The sequence below is a fragment of the Chiroxiphia lanceolata genome, chromosome 1 (assembly GCF_009829145.1).
Source record: "Chiroxiphia lanceolata isolate bChiLan1 chromosome 1, bChiLan1.pri, whole genome shotgun sequence".
Lineage (NCBI taxonomy): Eukaryota > Metazoa > Chordata > Aves > Passeriformes > Pipridae > Chiroxiphia > Chiroxiphia lanceolata.
The window spans coordinates 149,440,519-149,456,087 of NC_045637.1; the positions used below are offsets into that span (position 1 = coordinate 149,440,519).

The 15,569-nt window shown below is 42.7% G+C and overlaps 1 protein-coding gene across 1 annotated transcript in view; it reads left to right on the top strand.

The window, feature by feature from the left end:
- The first annotated feature begins 811 nt into the window (after nucleotides 1-811).
- The window catches only part of PRKAG2 (protein kinase AMP-activated non-catalytic subunit gamma 2), a 211,618-nt gene continuing 196,860 nt past the window's right edge, over nucleotides 812-15,569 (top strand). The window contains exon 1 of the mRNA XM_032675097.1: nucleotides 812-1,508. Coding sequence (XP_032530988.1) covers nucleotides 1,416-1,508 — 93 coding nt within the window. The 5' untranslated portion in view covers nucleotides 812-1,415. The remainder of the gene's footprint in view (nucleotides 1,509-15,569) is intronic.

Consider the following 15,569-nt stretch of genomic DNA (forward strand, 5'->3'; position numbering starts at 1 on the left):
CCTCGTATTTTGATCCAGAATGTATGTTTGTTTCTGTGTGTACGGAAACCACTTGCTGTTCTAAAGACATCTCTCTTTCTCTCTCTCTCTTTGCGGTCCCAGACTCTCAGCCCTGGAATCCTGCCTGGCAGCAGGGGTGGCACTGGCACGGGTTTGCTCTGGAGCTGCAACGCGGCGCAGCCACAGGTGAAGGGATGTTGGAAGCGATTCCTTCTCCGATACCCTGTGACGCCAAATCCATTCGCCCGCGGGGGCTGAGCCGCCTCTCTCGCCCGGCTGAGTTTGCAAGCGCGCTGAAGGCTTTTTGGAGGGAGGGAGCGGAAAAAAAAAATCCGTGTTCAGGAGTGGACCGCGGCCCTCCTGGGCTTGGCAAGCGTTCCCTGTCAGCCGGGGGGAGGGAGGGGGGAAAGGGAGGGCAGCCAGGGGATTTGCCCAGCGGGAATGAGCCCGGCGGGGCTCCCGCCGAGCCCGGGGCCGTCCCGGGGCCGCTGCAGCCGCCGGGCCGGGCTGCGGGGACCGAGGGGTGGGAAGCACCGCCTCGGGGGAAATAACCCTCCTCTCGGGCACGGCCGGGAGAAATCCTGCGGGCAGGGAGGCGAGGGAACAGCCTGGGAGGTCGGGAGGGAAAGGAACCGCGCCGCCTTCGGGCGTTTTTGGCAAGGTGAAGCCCAGCCTTTTCGCCCACCGCCGCGCTCCGGCAGCCCCGGGAATGCAGGCGCAGCTTCCAGCTCCTCTCCCCCCGCACAGGGGCCGGCGGGGCGAGGGGGAGCCGGGGGAAGCGGCTGCGGGAAAGATCCTTGGTGCTCATTCTGCAGTTCGTGGCGACCCGGCCGGGGCTCTCAGCAGCACCCGGGCACCTCCTCCCATCCTCCTGCCCTCCTTCCCTTCCTCCTTCCCTCCCTCCCCGGCCGGGCTCCCCGCGGGACTCCCCGCTCTACCAGGAGCGTCGCCCGAGCGCCTTCTCCTTTTCGGGGTTTTGTGGCATTCGGGTGCCTTTTTATTTTTTTTTTCCTCTCTCGGTGAGAGTGCGGCCGGGCTGGGCGAGGGGAAGGAAACTTTCTCCCCCCCCCCAGGATGCTCCGGATATTTTTGAAAGGGCGGAAGAGTGAGAAAGGGAGCAGCGTCTGTAAGGGCATCTCATGCTCTTGCGAAGGTCCCCCCTGACACCTCGCTGCTGGGATTAAAAACCGGAGCTGGAGAAACTCCTCCCCCTCCCTCTGCTTCTCTCATTCTCCCCCCTCCCCCTATTCAGCCCCCCCCCCAATTTCCTAAGGCCATTAAAAAAAAAAAAAAAAGAAAAGAAAAAAACAAAATAAAGAGCCTGGAGTAACTGCGGCCCTTGGGACAGTGGGGAGAGGTGGAAGAGGAGCCTCCCTCTCCAGATCCATCGCTCAACACCACGCCTGGGTGAAGGGATGGGAAGCACTGCCATGGACAAGAAGAAAGATGCCTCCAGCAGCAGGAAAAGCTCCGGCCAGAAGAAACTCATGTTGCGAGTGCACATCCCCGTAAGTGGCTCCTTGCTCTTCCTCCTCTTCGGCAGCTGGCGTGGTTTAGGCGCTGAGGCATGTTTCTCTCTGACATGTAGCTCAGCGAAAGGCAGGGAGAGGTGTTCCCTGCTGCCGAGGTCTGGAGTTTGGGGCATGCTGGGCTGGGGGGTGCAGCCCCTGCAACAGGCAAGTCCTCCACATCTGGGGTAGGTTGAAGCATGGGGTCTGAGCCCCCCGTGCCGTGCTGGGAGCTCGGAGTGCAGTGACCGTGGCACGGAGTGAGAACTTCAGTTATCCTCACTATCCTAGTTTTAGAAGTGACTCTTACTCCGGGCTGCACCAGTGCTCCTCTGCCCTGGGCTATGGGTTTGGCTCAGTGTGTCTCTCACAGTTCACACGCAGACTCGCAGTACGGTTTAGCAAAAGGTCTCTTCACCCCCAAATGTTGGTCTCAGCATCCCCAGGTTTGGCTCTGGGAACTGTCCGTGTCTGTGGCTGAACCGGGGTTTAATCGGACTCTTCTCTCTCTCAAGACTAATCCACATCTGAATTTCCCAGGGCAGGGTTGCCCAGAGCTCGATCTCAGTCTGTTCATTGCCGAGAGAGCAGGGGGCAGTTGTTTTACCACCGTGGAGCAGACTAGTGAGCCATGCAGTCTCTTCACCGACTCTGTTTTGTATATTCCACTGTAAGGAAACATGCAAGAAATTACAGTACATAGATAGAGAATCAACACAGATCAAAAGTTGCTCAGTATTCCAAGTGAGTACTAAAAGGCTGACTGGGTCAGTCTTCAGAATTACATGCCCTTCAAAACTTTTTGTTTTTCTTTACTATTAAGACATTCTTATGATCTATGTAACCATTAGTTTTTTATTCTCAGTCTTGATGTGCTTTTGGTGTCAGTACTTCTGGCAAGAACTGACAAAGTCCTTGTATCTTTTCTGGGCACTCCGTTGTTTTATTGCTTATTTGTTATATTTGTTTGGGGTTTGCTTTTTTTTATTTTAAATCTCATTATGTAAAAGTGGGAAACAACCCTGCCAAGCCTCCAAGGAGCAAAAAGATATTTCTGGTTCTAAGTTTTTCCTTTGTTTTAGGGAAGAATGAGAAGTCAGAGCAAATTTATTAGGTGTCTCAAGTGTGTGGAATAAAATGGAGGAGAAATACATGACTCCTCTGCAGATTTCATTTTTCTCTGGGGAGGAATGCAAGCCCAAGAGCCCAAGCCAAACTTCTGGAGGTCTGAGTGCATTCAGTACTAGAAAAAAAGGGTTTGTTTCTGCTAACATGGGTGTTGCCTATGCATTTGTGACTGGAACTTTTAGGCAATAAACTTTGCCATGTTACCAGTACTACTTCACAATAGGGACGTAAAACAGCAACAAATAAAATGTACCACACCAAAGCACTGCTCACTCTGTGCACATTATTCCTTTCCACCCTCCCTGCTACATTTTCTCTGCCCTTTCTTTCCATTGCCCCCCCCCCCAACCTCTGACTCAGTCCAGCCAGAAGCTCTTGTGCAGCTGGATCTCCACTGCTGCTCCCAGGAGCTGCACTTTCTGCCTGCTGAGGAGCCATAGGTAATTCTGGAGATGCTGTGGTTGTTGCAGGATTTTACAGGATCCACCTGGTGCTTTTGAAATACCTGCTGACCACCAGATACCTGTGACCACAGCAGTACTTAAGCAATTTTCCTCAGTTTATGGGTGTGAAGCTAAGTTGGAAGAAGTGCCTAAGTGTTCATACTATAGCATTATTGACAGAGGAAGGCTAATGCTTTTTCCTATTTGCCTCCCTAAGCCATGGGCAACATTTCTTCGTGAGTGTTGCCTTAGTTCTGTTTTGGATGGAACATCCTTAGTGGTGGGTCATAATTTTTCATGTTCATTAATCTCCTGGTTCTTTTCTATGCAGTTTTTCACTTAGATAGTGGTAGTTATTCAGATACAAGCCTGCAAATGCCTGGTATTGCACTGAAGTCAACATTAGTTTTGTTGTTCACCCAGCTGGAAGCAATTAAAGATTTGTTAATGAGCTGACACCTTCCATCCTTCCTCTCCATCCCCAAAACACGATCCTTCTCTTCCATTCCGCATCATTTTAATGTTCCTAAAATGGACTGTTGGGCCCAGGGTCTTTCAGGTTGTACTCACATTCTTAGTGGTTTCCTGTAATCTGGCAGAGTTTAAACATGGCTGTGCTATAAGAAAGAACATTTTTCTCATTCTCCTCACTTGACAGTGGAATCTGCATTTGAAAAGATCCATTTAGACTGTTTTTTTTTCTCTTTCATAACTGTTTTCTTGGCTGTTGTTTTGAAGCATCATTCCTATTATTTCAGTGGCGCCTGTCAGTGTAGCTGTAGTTGTCAAGGCAGCTTTCACCAGACAGTAATTTTTATTTTGTTCATCTTCTTCTTTGTGTTGCTGTGAGATCGTGTTTATTGCTGAGATTCGTAATTTGTGCTCATTTTGATCTTCAAATTAGGAACAAGAGAAGGATTAATAAGGTCTGAGTAGGAGGGGAGAGAGGAGTCAATTTTGAAAGAAAAAGCCATGGGACAGAGAGGTACTGTTGTGATGCAGGCTGACCTAAAACATGTTTATTAAGCACACAGAAGTGCTGACTGAAAAAATAATTACATATATTGCGAAAAAAAAGGTGAATGATGCAAAATGCACTACAATTAGATTAGAGGATTGTAGAATAATAAGCATGTCTGAAAAGAAAGTTGCATGCTTTACTTCCTCTCCCACGTTGTTTTTTTCGGGGGAGCCTGTGTGTGACAGTGGGAAAAAATGGATCAATTTAAGAAAGCTGGTTTGTGTCTTGCAGCACTCCAGGACATTTCTCAGGTACATCTTTCTCAAGCAAGAGCAAGACATAATATAAAGATCTGGAAACATTCTATTTTCACCTTCTTCCTGTGCTCAGTCTCCTTCAGCACAGGTGGGTGGTGCCTGGCCCGTGCTCCTGGGAGTAGTGGTGGACTACTAAGTTCCTGCAAGTTGGCTTTCCTTGCTGCTCTCAACTTGTGTTCAGTAACCAAGACTAAAGTGGGGGCTGCTGTATTCTGCAGTGGCAGGGGAGTATTTGTTTAGAGGTTGGACTGATAAAACAACTTTTTGTTTGGTGGATGTTTTCTTTGCAAATACATGACTGACCAAAACTGGTAATTTAGATGGACCATAATATCATTGCAAGACCCTTTGTAGAGGTCATATCAACCTCTGTCTCTCCCAGTAGCATGTTCTGAAGTCTTGAAACTAGAGATGCCTAAATGGAAAATTCTGGTCCAAATATCTTTGAGAGCTGCTAGAGATTTAAATAGAAGCTTTTGCTCTCTAGATGCATCATATCTGTAATGTGAAGACATTAACATTATAAAATTCCTTTTTAAGCCATTAGAAGTTAGTGCTTGCATATTGCTGTGAACATTTTTAAAACTCTATTCTAAGATGGGATGCAATTGTCTGCTGAGTAGGAGCTCGCAGCAGTGAGATCAGTGTGTTCTTTTGTCATCTTGCAAAAATCGATCTCTTCTAGTGTTAACATAGCCATTATAATCCTCTGGTGACACGAAAAAAAAAAATGAAAAGGAGAATTCTGCTGTTGTTTACCTTGAATTTCATCTGGGATAATTCAGCCAGGTACATAACAGCATAGTTATGTTGTATTTACGTGAGTGCAACTGAGGGCAGAACCTGTCTCAGGAGCTTCACCACAGCAAGTGCCAAGCACCTGCTGCTCCCAGCAGGTGGGAATTGCAGAAGCTTGGCACTTCCTTGGATTTTTCCCAAATACATCACAAGGTGACTTATTATTTGAAAGAACAAAGAGATTTTTTCACAATAAGGACAAAAACAGCATCTGCGAATGAATGTAAAACCATCTTTCAGTTCAGTGAAGTGGCTGTTGCCTCTGGTACTTCAGCCCTGACAGAGCTGATGCACTAGAAGGATGTGCTTGGGGACCAGGATGCTTTATTTTCAATGTCATACAAACAAACATCTCTGCACACCTTCTCCCATTTCTTTGTCATCCTCCACGACTTTGAAGAGACTCCTCAATGTCAAAATTTATTGCTGTTTCCAGGCTTGTTGGGATGCCAGGCTGAACATCAGATGGCTTAAATATTTCTAACCCCATAGATGACAATGATGTTCCAACACTACTGTTGGCTCAGGCTCTGCCCCTCCATCTTGCTTTCCACACTTGCAAAGTCATTAATGGCTGCATGCCTAATAAATCACTGTGAAATGGTTTTGTTCTGTCACAGCTTTTGCAGAACTGCTTCCTGTCTCCTGGTAATTGCAGGGTGGGTTGATGAGAACAGCACTTCAGTCTAGGAGTCATTTTAGGAAGCTGTAGGTGAGGAATAAGGTAAATTCTTCAAAAGGTTAAAGGAAATCAGCTTCCAATAGGACCTAGGAGTGAAAAAAAATGTTTATTTTCTTGGAAAAGGAGGTGGGGGAAGAGGAAGACAGAGGAGAGTGAATGTTTCCCTAATATTAGATCTGCAACTGTTCTCCCTCTCACTCTCATAGGACAGGCTCTGAGTTGTCCTGAGCCTCTGTGGCCTTGAATTTTAAATTTGGATTCCTCCCTAAAGGGCTGATATATTAAGACTGGAAAGGGCAAGAGGTATTTACTGAGGAGTGTTGAGACGGTACTTTGAATTTATCTGAAGGATAGAAGAAAGGATTCATGTTTACAAACATAATAGCTGCCACTGTAATTAAAGAAGCTCTTGGTCTTTTTGGTTCTAAAGCATAACACAAACTGACCATCAGCTTATTGAAAAGTACTATGTCTTTAAAACATCACTTTTTCTAGTAGGAGATTCTGCTCCTCAATGGTGTCACCCAACCCCCTTTATTTATACCTGTGAGCCTGTGAGGACTGTGGGCTCAGAGGAATGTGAATTTCCTTGGAGAAATAAGTCATGAATGTGGAAGGAACCTCACAGAAATGTGGATGGTGAGACTTTTGGCTTCAGGTAGGGAAAAGTTAGAGATCAGGAGTGAAGTGGAAGGTAGTGATCTCTACCAAGGATGTTCCAACACCTGTTTACAGACCTGCAAGGTTCAACTTACGCTCAGTTTTACCTGGGCACCACATTGCATTCAAGGTAGCTACTCAGATGTGACTGAAAGCAGAATTCAACACTCATTTGGTTGCTGATGTATGGTCAGTTCGTGGAATTAGGTTGGTGTGCCCATATGCTGGCTTGGCAGGGCTAATGGGAGCAGAAAGGAGCCAAAGCTGAGTGTGGCTCCTTTCTTCTTATAGTCTGGCTTACATAAAAATCGTAGGGAATACTGGGTAGATCTGGACCCTTCCTTGGTTACAAACTGGTCACCAAGGAAGGCCTAGCCCAAACCACCACACTGAGTCAACATTGGTTGACCAAATTATGGACATCCATGTTGAGTGAAGTACCACATATAATTGTCATCCCTTTGAAGAAAAGCTGAATTGCCATTAAAAGGTATCCCATGCCTGGGGAGTAATGAAAGAGCAGAGTTGGTTACAAGAGACATGAAGCATCAAAGAAGACATGAATAACAGGCAGCAGATGTCACAAAATGTCTGTCTGGCATAGAAATACCCTTTTGTGGGCTATGTTACCCTACACTGATCATCAGGCTTTTGGAATTAGCTTTCTTCCAGGGCCTGATCTGGTTGCAGAGGACTGCTGTCTCGATTTTCTACCATTGTTTGCACTGTAGCCTCACTGGAGGAAGCGTTACAGCCTCACAAACAGGGAGAGTTGTGAATGCCTTCAAAGGCAAAAAGAAAAAGCAGCTTGAGTGTTTCCTGAATGGAGTATGGTTTTTCTCCTGGAAAGGAGAATTTACATATATACATGAATATAATATACCATCAATAAATATAAAATATTATTAGTGGTTTGGTGATACAGTGCTATACTACTACTGAACTATTTCTGCTACCAGCAGTGAGCTGAAACAGTGATGCATGTGCAGTGATTCTGGTGCAGAATGATTTTTGTGTTTGCCCTTTAGGTAGTTGTAGAAACTGGAATATAATGCTTCAGTTTAGTGTTTGCTTCTGTAATACTGTCTCCCTTAAATTGCTTGCATATAACTACATATGAAATCTTTAAAGCATGAAGGCATTATTTACACGGTAGAGAACCAAAACATAACATGGTACTTCAGTTTTTGACATTGAGGATTCAGAGATTGGCATACAGCCTCCTTTAAATTTTCATGTAATTTAGCTTGACAGTAAATTACATTATGCAAGCGTGATGCAATGGGATGCAGAGCAAATGCATTGCAGTATGTGTTTCATGGTTGTCATTTATATCACACACTGTGACTGTTCAGACCTTATGGTCATTATTGCCAAGGGGGCCTGTGACCTTCTACTCCAAAAACAGAACCTATGTCATAAGCTGAAGACTTAATCTATTTTTGCAGTCAGGGCGAGAGAACTATATGCCTTTTTTAAGCTGCTGGAGAACAGATTCATAGATCTGGAGTTTCATTAGGAGGAAGCGTGTGCATTATGAGCATTATAACATTATGTTATGAAGCATTTATCATCATTTATTTATAACAGGCATTGTGCAATTTTCAGACAACTTTTTATGCTGCTGGAGAAATGAAAATAAGACAATAACTCATATTCTGCAAGCTGAAGAAAGCAAACCTCTCTGAGTGGTCAGAGTTACAGCATTACAAAACACAGGATTTTCCTGCTCAGTTGTAGACTTAGTAGGGGTCTTTTATGAATGACTGAAGTTTGGGTCTGGTTGTGGAAGCTACGTGCCTGTTGATTTCTTTAGAAAAGTTTGGAAACATGTTTTTCATGGAATTAGAGAAATCAATATTTAGTGAGCTAAATTAGGGATAAAATTTGAAGTCAAACATGAAGAAACATTTCAATGAAGACAAGCTCTCCATAGAAATGGAATAGCTGTAAGATGGGATGGACTAAACAGGTGCCCTGAGCGTTGCCTGTGGCCTGTCTAGTGGAAGAAGTAGATTATTATCTGCCTGCCACTTACTTTGAATGGACTCTGCATGGAAATCTAGAAAGACACCTGGAATTACGCACAGATTGCTCAAGTGTGTCACGATGACTCTATTATTGCTACCTAGCCGTAATCCTTGGCAGATTTCCACTGATTCAGGACTGTTCTATGCCTTTAAATAGTTGTGCATTTAATATGTTTGCTAAGCCTGTGTTGCCTTGCTTTTGGCAATGTGGTAAACAAGTGTTTTTACAGAATCATGGAACAGTTGAGATCGGAAGAGACCTCTGGAGATGATCTAGTCCAAGCCTCCTGCTGACCCAGTGGTCAGCTAAAGCAGGTTGCTCAGGACTCTTGTCTCATCAGATTTTGAATATGCCCAAGGATGGAGGCTGCACAGTTTCATTGCTCTGAAGGAATGCACTTGGGCAAGTGAAAGCTCCTTGAGACCAACTGTTGTTGAGCCACTACACAGGCACACTGAACTCCACAGTTGGTTGGATCTTGTCCCAAAAGTATAGTGCCAGTCTGGGGAGTGAAATTGGATTTGGCAAATAGTAGAGTAGTGTAGAGACTTCCGAAGGATTCGCTGAATTGAAAGGTGGGAATTGAAACCGGAGGCAAAGTAGTCCCAGCAAGACTTGAGGAAGGAAAAGAACAGTAAGGAAGCGGTAAAATGGTGCTTAGTCAGTGTTACCACAGTATGTATGGGAGTTTGCCAGCTTCTCTGTAGAGCATTCCATCTTCTGGAATGTGGTTTTCATCATGTGTTGTCATTCCTTTTGCATAAATTAATTAGGGGGGATTTGCTGTTACAGAGTATTAATCATGGCTTCCGTGTTGGAAGTATGATCTAAAGCAAGAAGCATGAGGAAAGGCACTTCAGGGATAAGAGCACTAAATCACCACCAGGCTGTCTGAGTCTGTATCTGCTGTATTGCCTGAGGTTAGAGGAGATGTAAGCTGTGCATTGATGAATGGCTGAAACTTGAGATCCACAAAGAATAAACTTTTAAAGTAATAGTGCCACAGTGAGACACTGAAACAACTTATGGGATCTTCTTTCCATCCGTGACTGAATGCTGTTAGATGTCTCTACATATGTTGGTATAGACAAACTCTCCAGAGAGTTTAAAGATGTTACAGACTGGAGGCAGGTGAGAAGGAGGGACATTGTCCCTGCAGTGCTGATATTCAAAGAGATGGTTGGAGTTTAAGCAACTTATCCCATGTTGTACAGGAATGTGACAGTTGGACTAATGAATCCTGAGACCCAGTTCACTAATCTTAACCATAAGCCCAACCTTCTTCCTATGGTATTTGTTCCATAAGGATCCATGTAAAAGCTCGACCTAAGTCAGCAGTGATGGAAAGTATTTTTACTTTTGTTTTTTAAAAATATGTGTGAAGTGAAAGGATTCCAGTCTAATGTCTACAGACAGTTTGCCATGTCTTAAAATATCACTGTTAGGGCTCTTTTGGCAGGTCTGATCAGGAGGACCAAGGATTGAGGATATTAGATAAATGAGAGGAGACTATTTTAATTTCCAGCATCAAAAGTGGTACTGCAATGAGTGTGCCTAATTATCACACCCTCCATGTGGTTCATGTGGTTGTTGAAAGTTGTGAAATGGTAGTCTTTTTTTTTTTTCCCTGTACAGCTGGTGGCACATCAGTTGTAGAATTCTTGAAGTAAGACATCTGCAGCCACTTCACATGGAGTCATATATAATCTCAAGAAAACAGGGTTTGGGTACATCTGAAACAGCACTTTATCAATCACATTTAACCTACAGCACCCCCCAAAGACTTTGCAGGCATCCTGTCTCCATTCCTGCACTCCACTGACTTGTCCTTGCAGTTCCTGGAGCTGGGCATTCCCCAGTACTGCTGCCAGCTAGTGCAGGAGAGAGAATACCAGCATGGTCTCAACACTATTCTTCTTAGATACTCCTTCCTCTAATTCTAGATAACTCCACATTTTTATGGGAAAATGGAGAGCTTCTGCCATCTGAAAAGTTGAGCCAACATTATTCATAAACATAAGATTTATAGCCTGAAATGAATGGGAGGCAGAAGGTGTTATTCAGCTGCTCTCTTTGCTTTTTGTTTAGGAGTTGATGTTAAAGGTAAAGACTAATTGAATAGAATTCTTTTAGTTGGATGATGATTAATTATACATTTTCCTTATATTTTTTATGGTTTTTATAATGACTCTACATGCTTTGAGCTGTGCAGAGGCAGGAGGGTACATGCCAACGTTTTTCTTTATAAAATAAATCCAGTAATTAAAAGGTGCAGTTACTTCAATTCTTTTTTTTTTTTTTTTCCTGTATTCTACTAAGAGTTCTGGCTCTTTTCGCTGCTGCAGATCTGTGGAAGTGTCATCAGTTGGCATGCAAAAGTTGCTGGTAAAGGAACTCTTCTGATTTTCTGCTGCAGTCAGTAAAAGAGGAAACGTGTCTTACTTAACCATGTACAGCAGTGGGCTCATTTCTGTCACTTAGTCAGACATAACTGTATTTCAGCTGTCCTGGTGGACCTCAACCAGCAGTTACCAATGCAAAGCAAGCTGCTGTTCACCAGCTGGATTTCTTAACAGACTCTGTGCATCCTCCTATCCCACTGCAGTGCTGGACCAAGCATGTGGCCCTTACAATGCCTTCTTAGTTGGCCAATAACTTCTGTTTTCATGGTGTACCTTGTCAGATAAAATGGGAAGCCTTGGTAACTCATTCACTTTTGATCTCCATCTGTCTATAAACTCGGATCCAAAAATCTGTGAACAACAGATGACTCAAGTTTACTTGAAATGCCATTCACGAGATTAATCCTTGAGAAAAGAAAATAGGTGCTAAGAAGGCTAGTGATTCAGAGAGATGGGATTTTCAAAGGAATTTAGGCACACCTTAGATCCCTTTGCAGTATTTGAGGGTCCTGCTAGTCCACTTGTATCAGGATGTCCTTAATTACAATTGAAAATTGAGCTTTACATCTTTCAATCTTTCAATATGCAAGTCTTCCCTTCTTTGGTGTTTATACTTGCATTACAAACACAAGCTGGCTTTCCTACTTTTCCACTTCCAATGACATCCTCTTGCACCCGATAGCTAAAATGGAACAAACAAACAAACAACGAAAACCTCCAAGTCAGAAGCTGTTTTTTTAATGGAACAGAGATTGAAAGTAATACTAGGAAGTAATTTGGGAAGAGATAAATAGCAGCTGTTCTCTTGATGATAAAGACTGAAACTAATTCTATACTCGGTGCATTGCAATCCGTTGTGACACACCATAAAGTCTGTGTACAACCTCATGTTTGACTGAGAGACACCAAGTATTACATATGATAAAGGCTTCAGAAAGAAATTCCTTTTCTGTTCCTTTCAACTTTTCAATGTAACTTGAGAAAAGGTTGCAATAATTTAAAATTTTGAGAGCTTTTTTTTATTTATATATTTTTTACCTGTGTAAACTTTACAAGTTTTATGAGCTACTGTAGGTGTTTAATGTGTTTGGACTCTCTCTGTGGGTCATTATTTCAAATTTACTTTCGAATATAAACGTTTTAAAATGAAAAAATATATTTCACTGCCATAATCTGCATATACTGTTTGTCAGCATGTTTATGAAACAGGTATTTAGGTTTAAAGGTATTTGGAGTTCTGCAAATCAACATCAATATTTCTTTGTGGGCTGCTGCTTGATGAGGTCAGTGGAGAGAGACAGGAGCTCCTCAGGTCCTGAGAAGATGATGGAACAACCAACTTAGTCTTTATAATTTCTCTATATGTATAAGTTATAAAACAAGCTTTTAGCCCTGACTGTATTTGAGCTGAAGGAAGTAAGGAAAAGGAACACACATAAAAGCAAAGGCTGGTAAGACCAATGGAAGTGATCAGTATGTGCACTTTAATAGAGAAGAGTCAGAACACACAGACTGGGGACATATGTCTGGGGGTCACCTTCTCGTGGAGGAATGGCACAATCCCATTTCTCAGGACTTTATGAGAGGAAATGAGAGGAAATATTAACTGTGCACTCTAAGTAAATGTCTGTTTCCAGAGAAGATATTTCTAAGAGTTCATTTCCAGAGGGCAGTAGGTACCTTTGTTTATGTTTTATGGTCTTGAGTGTTCTGTGCACTTGACTAGGTTAATTTAAAAAGCATGTAAGGACACAAGTGCAGAGGCTGTGTGTGTGGAGGGAAGCTGCCCTGTGTGCAGCTGTTTACTCTAAATTGAATACATTCAGTGTGTATGGACAAGCTGGCAAATTGCTCATGTTGCAGAGAAATGAGCTGTGATGGAAAACATAATAGATATTTAATTATTTCAGGGGAAAACCCCACATTATGAATATGCTTCTGCCTGATGTTAAAACATCTGGCTTTAGCTTCTAGCTGTGCTAAGATTATTTTCAATTTCATATCCTGTGTTTCAATGTCACAAAACAAACAGAGCAATGAGCTGACTTTGTATCTTGACCTTTAGGCTGTTTTTATTTCTGGTGGGGTTGGTTTTTTTTTTGGTTTACAAGACTAAGTAATTTAAAGTCCAGTCACCTGGGGTATTGTGCTAAAAGATTAACACGTATCGACTTGAGTCCTACTGTCCCAGACAGTTGTAACTAGGACTAACTTTCTTCTTCCTAGTCTCTGTCTGCTTCCCTGCATACGGCCATGGTGCAGAAGGCCTCCAAGTCATGTCATGTCAAATAATGCATGGTCTTCAGAGCTCACTGGGGGAGAGAAAAGTCTGGGAACAATGTGAACAGGCACAGCCAGGCACTTCCACTAATTGTTGTTGTGGACGATGGAACACAAAAGCAGAAGGAGGGAGGGGGGGAATGGAAATGTGTCTTGGTGTGGAAACGACTGTGTAAAAACAAATATGCCTGGGCTTGCTTATTGGGAACGTACACGTTACACAGGAGAACTCCCACAACAGGAATCCTCTGCTCTAGTCTGCCCCTGCCAGATAATTTTATAAGGTTTCTTTTTTTATTTATTTACCTCTAGAGGCTTTCTAGAGGGGGGTTGTGGACTTCAGGGGGTTTCTTGGGGTTGTGGACTTCAGCAACCTTGAATAGTAACAGGTAGTGGCAATTTACTGCTGAGCTAGCTTGAAATTGTCTGTTCATTTTCTGTTCTAGTTATTTAATATTGCCTTAATATTGGACGTGGGAAACTTAAATGAATTAATTATTAATGGAACATGGTAGTTGCATTTCAAAATATCTCCTCCCGAAGTGGAGTTAAATATCTAAGTAACTCTCTTCCATACTGTGTACTCTAACCCAAAACAGACTGGAGTGGTTTGCAGATCAACTGTATAAAATAAATAAAATAGAATAAAACTACATATTTGAGGGGAGGTGTATTCATAATTAAAACCCAGAATTTCCTCTCAAGAACTATTTTGCTGAAATATCTATACTGTATCCTTGAACTCTGGGAAAAAATTAGGTAAAGATAGTGATGAAGGGATGATCACTCAGTAGGATAAACCTGAAAGTAGAACACTTATCCTATAGGATAGGAACCATATGAAATTATGAGCAACTGAAAATGGAGTTAATAAAGTTAGTGAGATTCATAAAATGAGTAGATTTATATTTCATTACACAGTGGAACTTTTGGTACACAGGGAAGCTACCAGCCCATGCTGGGATACATCATCCTCTGGAGATGAAAATACTCTTTACGTCAAGGAAATAGAAAACAAAAGGGCACTTTCATGTTCTTCTGTGCCTGAAAGATCATCCTACATATGCTGAAAAGTAGATACTTCTGCAGTGAAATGCAACAACCACAACTGCTAATCAGCACAATGCAACACAATTGGTAAAAATCCAAATTTTTACTTTGTCCATTTCCTAAATGAATTGCAATTGTTTGACTGAACCGAGAACCATTATGGAGGCAAGAGGAAAGGGAATAGCCAGCAGAGACACCAATTTGTTGATTATATGATGGATCTGTCATTAGTAACTTGATTATACCAATGCAATTGCTTTTTCTCCAAGACAGATACTTGTCCCTACCTGGGCTGATTGAAAAGCAGGCTAATTATGCCAAAGGATTTAAATGGAAAGAGGAAGATGGAAAACTATTTACCAGTAGAAATAGGATTGCTGATAGCATTACAGAAAAGTGAGAATGTAGAAGATAGCATAGTTTGTCCAAGGAGTTACACTGATCCCTTTTTACCTAAAAATATGTAAACTCAGTGCTGTGAAAGTTATCAGAAGGACAGCCCTAAAGACTCATCATGGGTCAGAGCGAAAATCAAATTCATCCTATAAAATTCATCACAGCTGTCCATTGTGGCCCTTCTATTTTGATCATCAGCATTGGCCTCCCGGCAATTACCACTGACAATATTTGGCAGTGTGGTGTGGAAATCTGAGTTCCTGGCACTGGGCTGGGAACTTCATGTCACAGTGATGTGAACATCTTTGCTGACTAAGGCTGGTTTTGAGCATGTTGCCAAAAGATCTCAATGTCTTTGTCTTCTTCCCAGTCTTCCAGTTTTCACATAATATTTGCCTTTATTATGTGCTCCTATTTTTGTAATTCCATGATTTCTGAAAGCCTCTGTAACCTCCACACAAATAATAATTCTCCCAGCCAAATACACGAGCTGCTATCTCTAGACACAGTTTCGAAAACCCATCACAGTCACAATATATAAAGACAACAAAAATCAGGCTCACAGAGTTCCATGTTGTGTCTTTATGGAAAAGATTTTTAGTTTTGTTTACATCCCTGAGATGTAGGCAAATTTTAGGGAGGAATATCTTGTTTTTCAGAATTTTGGTGACTTTGGCTGCCTAACGGTGGGATACTTAATACTAATGGGTGCCACAGGATTCTTGTTTTATGGAGGATACCCACAATTAGCATTTTAGGGGATTTAAAGAATATTTATTTTTGCTTAAATGGCCTGTTCAGCACAGAGCATGGAGCAGTTGAACCTGGTGGAAGAAGATTTCCAGCTTTCTGAGTTGCTCACCCACTGAGTATGATTCTGGTGTTATTTGCCTTAGTGGGAACATTTTCCTTG